The sequence below is a fragment of the Chionomys nivalis genome, chromosome 18 (assembly GCF_950005125.1).
Source record: "Chionomys nivalis chromosome 18, mChiNiv1.1, whole genome shotgun sequence".
NCBI lineage: Eukaryota > Metazoa > Chordata > Mammalia > Rodentia > Cricetidae > Chionomys > Chionomys nivalis.
In genome coordinates this window covers 8947295-8959752 of record NC_080103.1, presented here as the reverse complement: position 1 = coordinate 8959752, position 12458 = coordinate 8947295, and the positions used below count along the sequence as shown (strand labels likewise).

Sequence of the window (12458 nt, the reverse complement as noted above, 5' to 3'; positions counted from 1 at the left end):
GTTTTGCACCATTCTGAAGCTGAAATATTGCAGGACAGATTATTTTAGCTGTGTCCCATTTGTACTGGAGGTGACACTTAAGAACACAGAGCCAGGGAGACAGCTCAGGACTTGCCGCCCAAGCTTGACAAGCCGAGTTCAGTTCCAGAGCACTTATGGTAGAGAGAACGGGTATGACATCACTGTCCTCTGACTTCACGTTTGCCATCCCACAAGTACCCTCACACCCTGATGATGCACACACGGCGCAAGTGCACATTAAACAAACACCAAAATCTTAGAATGTATAAAATTGGTAAGGAGAAGCAGAACAAAGGTGGAAGGGGAAATTCTGGGATGGAAAATTTTAAGGGGTGCAGGGAGATGGGGAGATTAGGGGAGGGTCAGTCTAAACTAAAGATTATGAAAAGTCATAAGGAGAGCCAAGGCACTGAAAATCAAATACAAAGGAGCTCGAGGGGCTGGGACTTAGCTCCGTCGGTAGAGTGCTTGCCTAGCATTCACGAAGCCCCGGGATGGATCCCCAGCACCCACGTGGTGGCTCACGACCATCTGTAACTCCAGCTAGTGCCCGTCTACTTTTGTGCCTTTGTATGTAGCATAATGAATTTAATTAGGGTTCTTACAGGAGCCTGGAGGCTCCTTGGAGGTTCATGGGTACATTACTATGGTCACTGTACTGGGGGGAAAATCTTTTCCTCCCCTAGTGTCTGAGTTACTTTTTTTTTCTTGTTTTTTGTTTCTTTTCTTTTCTTTTTATTTATTTATTTTTCTGTTTCTTTGTTTTTCTTCTTTTTTTGTTTTTTTTCAAAACAGTGTTTCTCTGTGTAACAGCCCAGGCTGTCCTGGAACTCGCTTTGCAGACCAGGTTGGCCTTGAACTCACAGAGATCCACTTGCTGAGTTAATATTCTATCCCTGTGAAGAGACACATGGTCAAGGCAACTTATAACAGAATTTTTTTTTTTTTTTTTTTTTTTTTTTTTTTTTTTTTTGGTGCTCACGGTTCCAGATTTTTGTTGTTGCTGTTTCTTTGTTTTTTGAGACAGGGTTTCTCTGTGTAACCACTCTGGCTGTCCTGTAACTTGGTCTGTAGACCTGACTGGCTTTGAACTCACAGATATCCACCTGCCTCTGCCTCCTGAGTGCTGGGATTAAACGCATGTGACACAATCGCCTGGCAGAGTCTATGATCATCGGGTTGGGGAACATGGCAGCAGGCACTGGGGCAGTAGCTGAGAGTTTACATTTATTTGATCCTAACACCTCCCGACTAAAAATCTTTAAAGAAAAAAAATGAGGTGAGGTAATGTAGTTTTACACTCCCTGACCCTTTTAATATAGGGTCTCTCAGTTGCTCAAGTTAGCCTGCATTCAGAATGTGGTCCAGAAAGGTCTCGTACTGGAGGCAATCCTTCTGGCCCACCCCTCTGAGTGCTAGGATCATGTGATGAGCTGGTTTGCTCACGCAATCTCTTTCTCACTCTGTCCCTCCCCACTTCACCCACCTCCCCCGCTTAATTATGCCCCACAAAAGTGCCTGGTGCCCTGGAGGCCGGGAGCAAGTATCAGATCAGTAGGAACTGGAGACGGTTTTGCGCCCACGTGGTGGCTGAGATTGGAATCCAAGAGCCGTATTTCCAGTTTAGTTTGTATCCTTTCTACCTTTACCAACTGTAACGGCATAAATCACTGTATCTCAAGCATCTGTATCTTATCTATAAAAGGAGTTGAATAATGCCTGTTACACGGGCCTGCTCTGAGAAGTAAAACTGTAAGAGCTTGGGTTCAGTGATTCTTCAAGTCAGGTTCTGGATACTGATTCAAACAGGACACGACAACCCGTCCTGGTGCTTCTCCCACACAGCCTGCTCCTCCTAAATTGTCAGAAAGCTCAGTTCTAGGCACCCCTTCTGCAGACACACGGATGCGACGTCGTGCATTCCTGTCAGTCTCAGCAGTCACTCTGACTCAGGACTCCTCCAACAACCTCATCAACACGGAACCTGGCAGTCACGTTACCCGGACGTGGCTGGCAGGAAAAAAAGAGGTGTAACAACAAAGGGGCCACTTCCGCTTCCGGTGAGGCGAGCGCTTTCACTTCTTTAGCTGCGGTGACTAAGATGGAAGCGTTCTGCGAGTCACGGGCTGGCCACTGGGCCGGGGGTCCGGCCCCGGGGCAGTTTTACCGCGTGCCGTCCACTCCCTGCGCCCTCATGGACCCGGCGTCCGCGCTGTGCGAGGGCCCAATCACCCGGACCCAGTGAGTTGCGCTATAACCGCGCCAGGAATGGACGGCGGGCTGGGACTTGGACCTGCGGCGCCTGGGTGGCGGCTCCCGGGGACCCCGGACGCCGCGCTCAGGGACCCTTTCCATTCTTCAGGAACCCCATGGTGACTGGGACGTCGGTACTCGGGGTGAAGTTCGACGGCGGAGTGGTTATTGCTGCAGACATGCTGGGCTCCTACGGCTCCCTGGCTCGTTTCCGCAATATCTCCCGTATTATGCGAGTCAACGACAGCACTATGCTGGGTGCTTCGGGAGACTACGCTGATTTCCAGTATTTAAAGCAGGTTATCGGCCAGATGGTGTAAGTCGCCTCCGAGTAGAGCGAAGCTCTCGTTTTTTATTCCCTTAGATGGGATGGGGGACTTGAGGCTTTGGGGAATTGTTGGGTCGAGCATGTGAATGTTTTGAATACTTTTTGGCATTGGATGTGTGGGTGGGGAACCTGACTTCCGTTATCATTACCTTATCAACCATTTATTTTTAAGGATTGATGAAGAGCTGTTGGGAGATGGACATAGCTATAGCCCTAGAGCTATTCATTCCTGGTTGACAAGGGCTATGTACAGCCGCCGCTCCAAGATGAATCCTCTGTGGAACACCATGGTCATTGGAGGCTATGCTGATGGAGAAAGGTATTTGATGACTTCCCCGACCACCCAGCCTAGCACCTACTGAGTGTCTTTAGTTTTTTTTTTTTTGTTTTTCAAGACAGGTGTCTCCATGTAACAGCTCTGGCTGTCCTGGAACTCACTCTGTAGATCAGGCTGGCCTTGAACTCAAAGAGATTTGCCAGCCTCTACCCTCTGAGTACTGGAGTTAAAGGCGTGTGCCACCACTGTCCAGCCTTCTTCAGTCTTTGAAAAGAATGGTTTTTTACACTTGTATTGGTGCTTGTGTACTACTCTGTGTGTGTGTGTGTGTATGTGTGTGTACCATGTGGGTTCTAGGGCTCAAATTTGGGTCATCAGGTGTGGTGGCAGGTGCTTTTACCCACTGATCCATCCTGAGTCTCCCACCCCAGACTATTTAACCCCAGAGAATTCCCATCTTTTAATTCAGACCTCATGGTCCCATTCTTTGGCCAAGAAATATAAGATTAAATGAGTTCTTTGATCTGTTTGTCCCTGCAGCTTCCTTGGTTATGTGGACATGCTTGGTGTGGCTTATGAAGCCCCTTCTCTAGCCACAGGTTATGGTGCATACTTGGCTCAGGTAAGTCGTGGGACTAGCAATGGGGAAAAGAGGAGGAGAGATGTTCCCTGTGGAGTTCTGATAGGAGACAGGCTGGGATCCAAATGTTGGGATCCAGAGACAAGATGTGGTGAACAGGGACAATGACCTTTCTGCAGGCTGGAAGCTCTAGGACTTCCCTTTTAAGAGGATCTTAACTAGGTGGTGGTGCACATCTGTACTCCTAGTGCACAGGAGCTGAGGCCAGGAGGGCTGTGCATTCCAGACCAGCTTGGGCTACACAGAAAGACTCCATCTCAGAAACAAAACAAAAATGAAATGACTCATGGGTAAAGGCACTGCTGCCAAGGCTGACAGCCAGCCCAGGACCCCCAGGGTGGGCAGAAACAAGTCCTGCAAAGCAATTTTCTGACTTCCACATGCGTATGCAGACATATATATAAGATAAGTAAATGTCAAATGAAACAAAAAAGCCAGCACTTTCCTGATGAGACAATGGGTAGAAGTATGTCGTTCACTTTGGCGATTGTTTACATGGGTTGGAATAGGTGCTAAGTTAGTGTCTAATTTCTCCCATGTTTTGCCCACCTTTTAGCCTCTGCTTCGAGAAGTTCTAGAGAAACAACCTGTGCTGAGTCAGACTGAGGCCCGAGAGCTTGTAGAGCGCTGCATGCGAGTGTTGTACTACCGAGACGCCCGTTCGTACAACCGGGTGAGACACGGCAGAAAAGTACAGACTCTGGGGCCAGCACACTAGCGCAGGCCTTGAGTCCCAGCACTCGGGAGGCAGAGGCAGGTGGATCTCTGTGAGTCTGAGGCCAGCCTGGTCTACAGAGCTAGTTCCAGGACAGCCAGGGCTGTTACATGGAGAAATTCTGTCTCGAAAAATCTTTTAAAAACCACTAAACTACAAATTGTTACTTCTATTTTGGAATGAGAGAGCGACCCTCTGGATTAACCTTTGTCCAGACTGGGTATTTACATTACATGTTTTGTTTTCTTTTAGTTTCAAATCGCCACCGTAACTGAAAAAGGTGTTGAGATAGAAGGACCGCTATCAGCAGAGACTAACTGGGAAATCGCCCACATGATCAGGTGATTTAAAATGTGGGAGACTTGGAAGCCTTTGGCTTGCACAACAGCCTCTGGAGGGCTGGCTTCCCAAACAGTGGTTCTGGGTGCAAGGGGCCTTGGCACTTCATCACTTTCTTCCTAAAACATTCTTTCTTTTTAGTGGCTTTGAATGAACTACAGATGAACGTCGAGTTGAAGCTGTACCCTTCTGTATTTGGATTAGCTGGCTCAAGGTAGACTTTTGTAAAATAAACCAGTCCTTTGAAGTGTTTGCTGAGTTGTTTTGTTTTGAAACGAGATCTCACCATGTAACCCAGGCTAGCCTAAAACTCAGAATCTTCCTGCCTCTGCCTCCCAAATACTGGAGTTAAAAACTTGTGCCACCATATCTGGTCACGCCAAGAGCTCAGCTGCTGCTGTCTGAACCATTGATGTGCTGTTTCCTTTCCTGGACAGAGAGCCAATTTAGCTCCTGCGAGCATGCCCAGAGGTTGATGTCAGAAGTCTTCTTAGTCATCCTCCTCCTTAACTTGGCGTAATTCTTAGGAACCTGAGCTTCTCTATTCAGCTAGGCTGCCAGCCAACAGGCCCCAGGGGTCCTGTTTCCACCCCCTCCTATAGCTGGGATGCCCAGGGCTGAACTTGGGTCCTCATGCCTGTGCGGCAGGCACTTGACTGAGCCACTCTCTAGCCCTTCACTGTATTTGAAGTTGACCTCAACTCAGGGCAGTCCCTGCTGCCTCAGCCTCCCAACTGAGGGACTGGGTCCTTAGGCTCTTTCAGCAAGTGTAGGATCCTCTGAACAAAAGACCCCACATGGTATTCATTTGCGGTTTGTTCTAGAGCTAGCTTCTTGTAGGGTCACATTGATCTTTGGTAACACAGTTGGTTTACATATATACGATATTCTCATTCTAAAAGAATCTTTTTGTTGGGAGAAGGTGGTTAATGACGGCTCCAAACCTGATGACAGGTGTGTGCTGGAGCTGCTGGGTAAGCTAGTCCCCAGCCCTAAGCCCCACATGTAGCCACACTCCGGAGAGCTAAGCACATTTAACTAATGTGTATTGTCTGTAAATCTAGCACCTGGTACTTTGTGTTCATTAAAAAATCCTAAATGGAGGGCTGGAGAGGTGACTCAGCCTAAGAGTGGAAGACGGGACCTGAGTTTGGTTTCCAGCACCCATGGATGTGGCTCACAACTGCCTCTAACTCCAGCTCCAAGCGATATCTGATAACTGCCCCCCATACCCACATAACTAAAATGATTAAACATAATTAAAATCATTTAAGAAATTTCCTAAGTGGGACTGGGTAGGTGGCTCACGGTTGCTTAAAGCACTGGCTGTGCTAGTGTGAAGATCTCAATTCAAGTCCCCAGAACCCATGAAGAGCTAGATAAAGTAGATCTCTGTAATCCCAGGTCCTACAGGAGATGGGGGTGGAGGAGGCAGAGCAAGAGGAACCTGTAGGCTTGAGAGCTAGGCAGTCTGGCACAGGAAGCAGAAAAACATCTCAAGCAGGGTGGAGTGAGGACGCCTCACGTCACACAAGTGCACACAGTCCTAGGACACAGACCCCAAGGTCTGAGTTTACTCCCAGTCCCACAAGATGGCAGGAGACTCACGAGTTGTCCTGACCTCTGTGCATGTTGTAATAGCACGTGTAGCATGTGGTGTCCACATTCAACACACGAAGAACAAGTATAGCTGTTAAGGTTGGGAATTAGCTATGTTCTACCCCTGGGGTGGTTTCAAACCTTTATTTTTAAAAATGAAAATAGGTCTTCTGCATGATGCACTCCAGACAGACCCTTTGAGAGTGGTATAGACAGCAGCAGGCAGGCTCACACAAAGAAAATCCTGAGCTTCAATCGGGAACTTTCACATACTTGATCTCAACACAGAAAGTTGTCAATAAATACATGTTTATTGATTGAACTGAATTATAAAAAAAAAAACTTCCTCCTACTACTAAGCCATGCAGGCAGAGTCCACAAAGACAACTTGCTTGCCAAAACCCAGCAGATCCACTGTTACCATGACCTTAAAAAAAAAAAAACTACCCATCCAAAGTCAATGTGCAGAAGGCCAGGAACCCAGCTCCACTAAGGCTGTGGCTGCTGCAGACAACAGAAGAGGACTAGGGTGTGGGCTGAATGACCACTTACAGTTCAGCTCTCTCAAAGGCAGCTGGCGTTGTAGTACAGTCCATCAATAAAATGGCATTGAGCAAAAAGCTGGGGAAGAGAAGCAAAGGTGAATCCTCCGTTCAGATCTCCAACGCCAAGGGTTCAGAGCTGGCCAAACTTCTGGGATCAGTCCTGTTCACTATGTTATAAAAACTGCGGGGAGAAGGTGGTAAGGAATACCACACTTGTACCACCAGGCGCCACATCCTGACTATCTCCCAGTCTATGAAATTCTATTAAACAGGGGCACATAAAAAAAAGTTTATAAATCCATTTCCTCTCATTTTATTAAATGCTCCACTTATGTACACTGTAAAGGTGAACCACTTACAAGCTTGTGCAGGTTGCCTCCTTGGCTCACAGGAGGTTGGCTCACAGGAGGAAACATTGCCGGAAGCCTCAGGGTGGACAAGAATGGTGTGGCTGTGGGAAAGGTAGACTTGGTTTTTGTTCTTTTTTTTTCCTCTATGGTACAGTACATTTTGGTTTATCACCATAAGTACATCTCTTTTAAAAAAAAAAAATCCATCATGCAAACTGTAGAAAAATTTTTCTTGAAGTTGGCAGTGAAAAATAAAGATTCGTGTCTTTCTCTGTGCACACCTCTATGCTTTTTTCTCACACCAGTTTCTTCTCTAAGCACTGAGAGAAACGGGAAAGCCAGGGGTCAGCAGGAGTTCACGCAGTCTGTCCTTTTCAACACTTAACACATGCCAGTCGGTACCGGTGATGTCTTCGGCAGGTGTGCAGTCAGGACAAAGGTAAAGCAGCAGGGGCTTGTTGATGGAAGACAGACTAGGGATGGCTTCCACCTCAATACTGTTTGGTCACCTCACCCAGTACCTCTTGCTTGCTAGGGACACAAATGTTCTCCTTTGCCCAGAGTAAAGGACAGCGTGAAAATCAGGAAAGGGGTCAAAGGTCACAAATGCAAAAAATATTGTTTCTGTTGTGTTTTGGTGGAGGAGTCAAGGTGGCCTCACGCACTGCAAAGCCACAATCTTATACCCAGAGTTGCTGTAGGAACCAACAGCTCTGCAGAGGAGGGGAAGCGAGAAGGAAAGAGGTCAATGGGATTCTTTTTTCATTTTCATTTTTATATAAAAGTGTTAAAGACCACAATGAAAAAAGTTTATCCACATATGTAATAAACCAGTTTGTGAGCTACATATTTTTTCTTTCCCATTTGCAGAAAAGTTCTCACATTAACAATGATTAGATAAGTATCATGCCCAAAGACATTGGCCACACAGTAAAACAAACAAAACCCAGAAATACTATGATACAATTGAGGTAAAAGGGGAAACAAAACAATTTAATATCTGTCCACAAAGGATTGTTTTCCTAGATTTTTGTCAGAAAAATAGCAAACACAGTGATTTAAATTAAAGAAGAGGAAGGAAAAAAAAAGTCACAAAAACCTGTTTTTAGAAGTAACCAATGGGCCAGCTCCTCGGCTCAGAAGTGATCACTACTGGCTTTCTAATAACCCACAAATTCACAGGAAGTATCAATGTCAGGGGAGTGGTGGCATAAAATTAGAAATATAAACCAAGTACTCCACTGGTACCCCCCTTTCTCTAAGTCCCTCTACCCTCCCTCAGCCTTCCTACCCAACTCCATATGCTCCTAAATCTCCATCAGATCTAGGTCAGCTTCCTCAAAGCCATAGAAGGACTCCGTCTCACTTTCCCCCTCAAAGAGCTGGTGAAGGCTTTCAGGATCAACTGTCTCTTCAGGAGACGATCTGGGTCGGGGGGTGGAAGCCGACGGCTCCTCAGACCGTTCTCCACTCAGCTTCAGCTGCTCCTCTAGGGAGACAATGAGCTCCTCCTGCATGTCAGCGTTGCGTGTAGGTGAGTTAACATTGCCATCAGGACCTGGCACAACACTAGCCACAAGGAAGGACCGCTGGACTAGCTCTGGGGAGTCCCCAATGACACCCAGCACCTCACTCAGCCAGTTCAGCACCAGCTGAAGCAGGACATCAGAATCACAGGCAGTATCTGCCATTTCCCGAGCCTGCTCCTTCCACTTTTTGTGCAGGAAGTTCTTAACAGTTCGTTTGATGCATACGTCCAATGGCTGGATCTTAGAGCTACAGCCTGCAGGAACCACAGCAGGCAGCGTGTTAGAGGCACTGAGCAGGGCCAGTACCTCTTCTGACAAGTGAGTGCGGTGACAGTCCATCACCAGCATGCCTTTGCCGTGCTGACAAGCTGTGTGCTTCTTCCACACACGGGATGACCAAAGCTCCATGATCTCATCATCACTGTAGCCGCTCTCTTTGGCCTCTAGCAATATAGAGTCTGGCACATTAGCAGGCCGATTCACTTGTCCTCGGAAGAAAACCAGGGTGGGGAGGACAGTGCCATCTGCCAGGATAGCCAGCACTACATCACACCAAGGCTCCCCTGTGCCCACTGTCTGCAGAGCATTCTCCTTTCGGTCATCACTGTTCAGTACTTCTGTGTCCAGAAACAAGGAGACCTCATCAATAGCCACAATCATAGACAAAGGTAGGTCCTGATTGTGAATCTGCCGCTGTACAAACTCAATAAAGAGTTCTGCATTTTCTGCTACATCCTTCGGTAATGTGTGGGCTACAGCTCGCCGGGCGTGGGGGGTGAGGTGGTGCCGTAGCATGAAACGCACAGCCCACTCGTAGGATATCTTAAACCCCCCCTCCAAAGAGCGTCCTATTTTGGTGGCCTTCTGAAACAAGGTTTCCTCATTTACAGGCAGCTGTTGCTCTCTCTGGATCAGCACCCACTCGGCCAGTTTCTCTTCTGCCTCAAAGCTGAGATATTTGCCCTCTAAATTCTCTCCCTGAGAGGCCTGGAAGCGTCGAAGCCAACGACGGATCCGACGCTGGGGGTTTCGGAAGTGCTCAGCTGCCAGTTCTGTGTTGCAGCACAGGGCGAACAGCACCACCCGCAGCTTCTTCACAGACAGCTGCTCTTTCTTGCTAACCCCACTGCCGCCTCCACCACCAGATGCCAGTTCAGGTTCCTGGGTTACGGGGTTTCCTTCATCCTGCTCCTCGACATTCAGACATTCAGCTCCCTCTGTGGCCAAGGGCGGTAGGGACAAGGGCTGTGGGTGAGTAGGGGTTGCTGGTGGGGTTGCAGTTGAGGCTGGTGATGGAAGTGCCTGGGCCAGAGGAGCTGTGAGCTCTTGCGGTTCTGCTGGGGTGGCCCCTACAGGTTTCACAGTGGCTGCTTTGTTAGGGGGGAAGGGAGGTGGAAGATACATGTTCTTCAGATTCCGATCATACGCTCGTTCAGGAGTCTGGCCAGGCCTAAATGAGTGAAGATGGGGAGCAGAGAGCGCAAACATCAGTTAAACTTAGGAACTTAAATAATAGTATTACTAAGAGCAAACATCATGCAAAGAACACATTAAATCATGAAATTAATGTTACCTTGAGTGAGGCATCCAAGTGAGCCCTGGGAAAATGAGATTTAAAAAAAAGTTAGATCACTGGGGAAAAAAAAAAAAAACAACATTCCATAGATTTCAACATGCTACCCAGTAGTAGACTCTTCTCAGTCTTATCTAACTGCAGGTTAGAAGGTTCACAGTCTAAGGTAGTGTGTGTCTAAACAGTGAATGGGTGAGACCAGAGAAAGATGCTCCTGGCTCATACAAAATGACATCCTTTCTCCCACTTACCCCGTGGTAAGATGCTGCTGGATCTGTGAGAGGGATTGAACACTAAATGCTTGGCCATGGCATCTCCCACAGAGGTAGCAAAGGTGCACGAAGTGCAAGCCAGCTTGATTCCACTGAGAGGGAGAAAAGAGAGAGAGGACCAAGAGTATATCAGATACATATGGCACTGACATTAAAACAGCTAAACTTTGAGGCTTAAATAAGGGAGCGATGCACATAATCACTCCACAAAATAAAGATATGATATTAACAACTTTAAAAATTACAGAGAAAGTATTTTATTACCTTACAGAATTTTTAAACAAAGCCAAATACTTGGGGCTCTTCCGTGGAACATGATTGCTGAAAAAGACAAACAGAGTTACAACCAATGACAATGTCCAACCAAAGAGATGCCTTCTCAAACTTCAATATAAACACAAAATAACCTGAGGATCAATTACAATTCAGGTCTAGGATAGGGCTAAGAATCAACATTTCTAACAAGCCCCATCCAATGCCTGAACTGTACTTTCAGTAGCGAGACCCTAGGAGATTATTTGGAGTACAGATTAACAAAGTCAAATGAATACGGGCTTGCTCTTTTATCTTCCAAGAAGAGATGGGCCAACAGCTTTAAGAGTTGAAAACAGCCGGGCGGTGGTGGCGCACACCTTTAATCCCAGCACTCGGGAGGCAGAGGCAGGCGGATCTCAGTGAGTTCAAGGCCAGCCTGGTCTAGAAGAGCTAGTTCCAGGACAGGAACCAAAAAGCTACAGAGAAACCCTGTCTCGAAAATCCAAAAAAAAAAAAAGAGTTGAAAAAAAGAGCTGGGCAGTGGTGGTGCACGCCTTTAATCCCAGCACTTGGAAGCCAGAGGCAAGTGGATCTCTGTGAGTTCGAAGCCAGCCTGGTCTACAGAAGTAGTTCCAAGACAGCTAGGGCTGTGACACAGAGAAACTCTGTCTCAAAAACCGAGTTGAAAAGCAACAAAATAGAAATGGGAGAGGCTGTGCTGAGTTTTGGACCCTAAACTACAAGTGCTGGTTTCTTCCCAACTCACTTGATCATGTGGTTGGCATAAGCTCGAGAGCAGCAGGTGCTGTAGCGGCAGAGAGAGCAGTGCACGTAGGTTGGGAAATGATTAGGGAAATCCGGGATCTCAAAGCTGCACTCCAGACATGTCTGCCGGCCCATGACGCTCCTGTCAAAAAAAAAAAAAAAAAGATCATTAGTTCTGACCACTGATCCTGATTTCCTTGGCTATCAGGAAATGCCCTGCACACACAGTTCCCACCCGCTTAGCATTTAGAAGAAGGCACTGACATTTTCCTCACAGCTCTCTTCTGGATGTTGCGCTGGACAGGGGGATAAAGGAAGACTGGCAAGGGGTCAGTGGAGGAGGTCAGTGGTGCGGCCTCCTGTAAGGTGCTAGAAGACGTATCATTTGACACAGGAACAGTTCGTGGCTGCCCCCGAGAAGCCCGGATTGTTACCTGAAAATCAAGGGAAGAACCATTAGATGGCTCCCACAGTAAACCTCAGAGTACTGTCTAACTCCACTCTTACCCTCTCCGGATCTGTGAAAGTAACTTCTGTCAAACCCTTTACCTTGGTGCCTGGTTTCAAGCCTTCCAGTTGCTTAGGTTTACGGAAGGTTTTATGGTGCTGAAGCTTGTGTTCAATTTTGTCCTTGGCAAAGAGAAACTGTAGCCGGCATTTGTTGCAGTGATAAACATTTCTCTTCTGAAGAGAAAAAACAAAACACAAGAATTCCTTAAAGGTTCACAGTGGATCAATGTCAGCACTATTCTTTCCTTCCTTCTGTGGGGAATTCACTGAGCAAGGAAACAACTATTCAAGACCAGGAAGCCTTTCACTAACAACACCATCTCATGCCCCAAAAAATGGGAGGCCAGGATTTCTTCTTGACTTGGAGCACACAGGCCAGCAACACACACTATCATCTTGAACGTTCTTTTAGAATTTTTAAAAACACAAAAATATACACGGTAAAACTGTCAAGCAAACAACAAAACCACCCGGACTTCTCACTCCG

General features: G+C 47.1%; 2 protein-coding genes across 3 annotated transcripts in view; one reads left to right on the top strand and one right to left on the bottom strand.

The window, feature by feature from the left end:
• Positions 1-2075: 2075 nt before the first annotated feature.
• Positions 2076-4825, top strand: Psmb4 (proteasome 20S subunit beta 4). Its single transcript, XM_057793618.1, has 7 exons — positions 2076-2262; positions 2384-2590; positions 2775-2921; positions 3420-3501; positions 4076-4192; positions 4487-4575; positions 4715-4825. The coding sequence occupies exons 1-7, from the start codon at positions 2123-2125 to the stop codon at positions 4725-4727; spliced, it is 795 nt and encodes a 264-aa protein (XP_057649601.1). The 5' UTR covers positions 2076-2122; the 3' UTR covers positions 4728-4825.
• Positions 4826-6518: 1693 nt separating this feature from the next.
• Pogz (pogo transposable element derived with ZNF domain) overlaps positions 6519-12458 on the bottom strand; it is a 56938-nt gene continuing 50998 nt past the window's right edge. For both annotated transcript variants that reach the window (XM_057793252.1, XM_057793253.1), the window contains 7 exons: positions 12011-12145; positions 11726-11895; positions 11463-11603; positions 10706-10762; positions 10421-10533; positions 10170-10194; positions 6519-10046 (listed from right to left, as the gene is read on the bottom strand). In XM_057793252.1, coding sequence (XP_057649235.1) covers positions 8375-10046; positions 10170-10194; positions 10421-10533; positions 10706-10762; positions 11463-11603; positions 11726-11895; positions 12011-12145 — 2313 coding nt within the window. In that variant the 3' untranslated portion in view covers positions 6519-8374. The remainder of the gene's footprint in view (positions 10047-10169; positions 10195-10420; positions 10534-10705; positions 10763-11462; positions 11604-11725; positions 11896-12010; positions 12146-12458) is intronic.

Coding starts and splice junctions, on each gene's coding strand:
- Psmb4 (XM_057793618.1), top strand. CDS start 2,123: ATGGAAGCGTTCTGCGAGTCACGGGCTGGCCACTGGGCCGGGGGTCCG. Junction 2,922..3,419: donor GGCTATGCTGATGGAGAAAG/GTATTTGATGAC, acceptor TTGTCCCTGCAG/CTTCCTTGGTTATGTGGACA. Junction 4,193..4,486: donor ACGCCCGTTCGTACAACCGG/GTGAGACACGGC, acceptor GTTTTCTTTTAG/TTTCAAATCGCCACCGTAAC.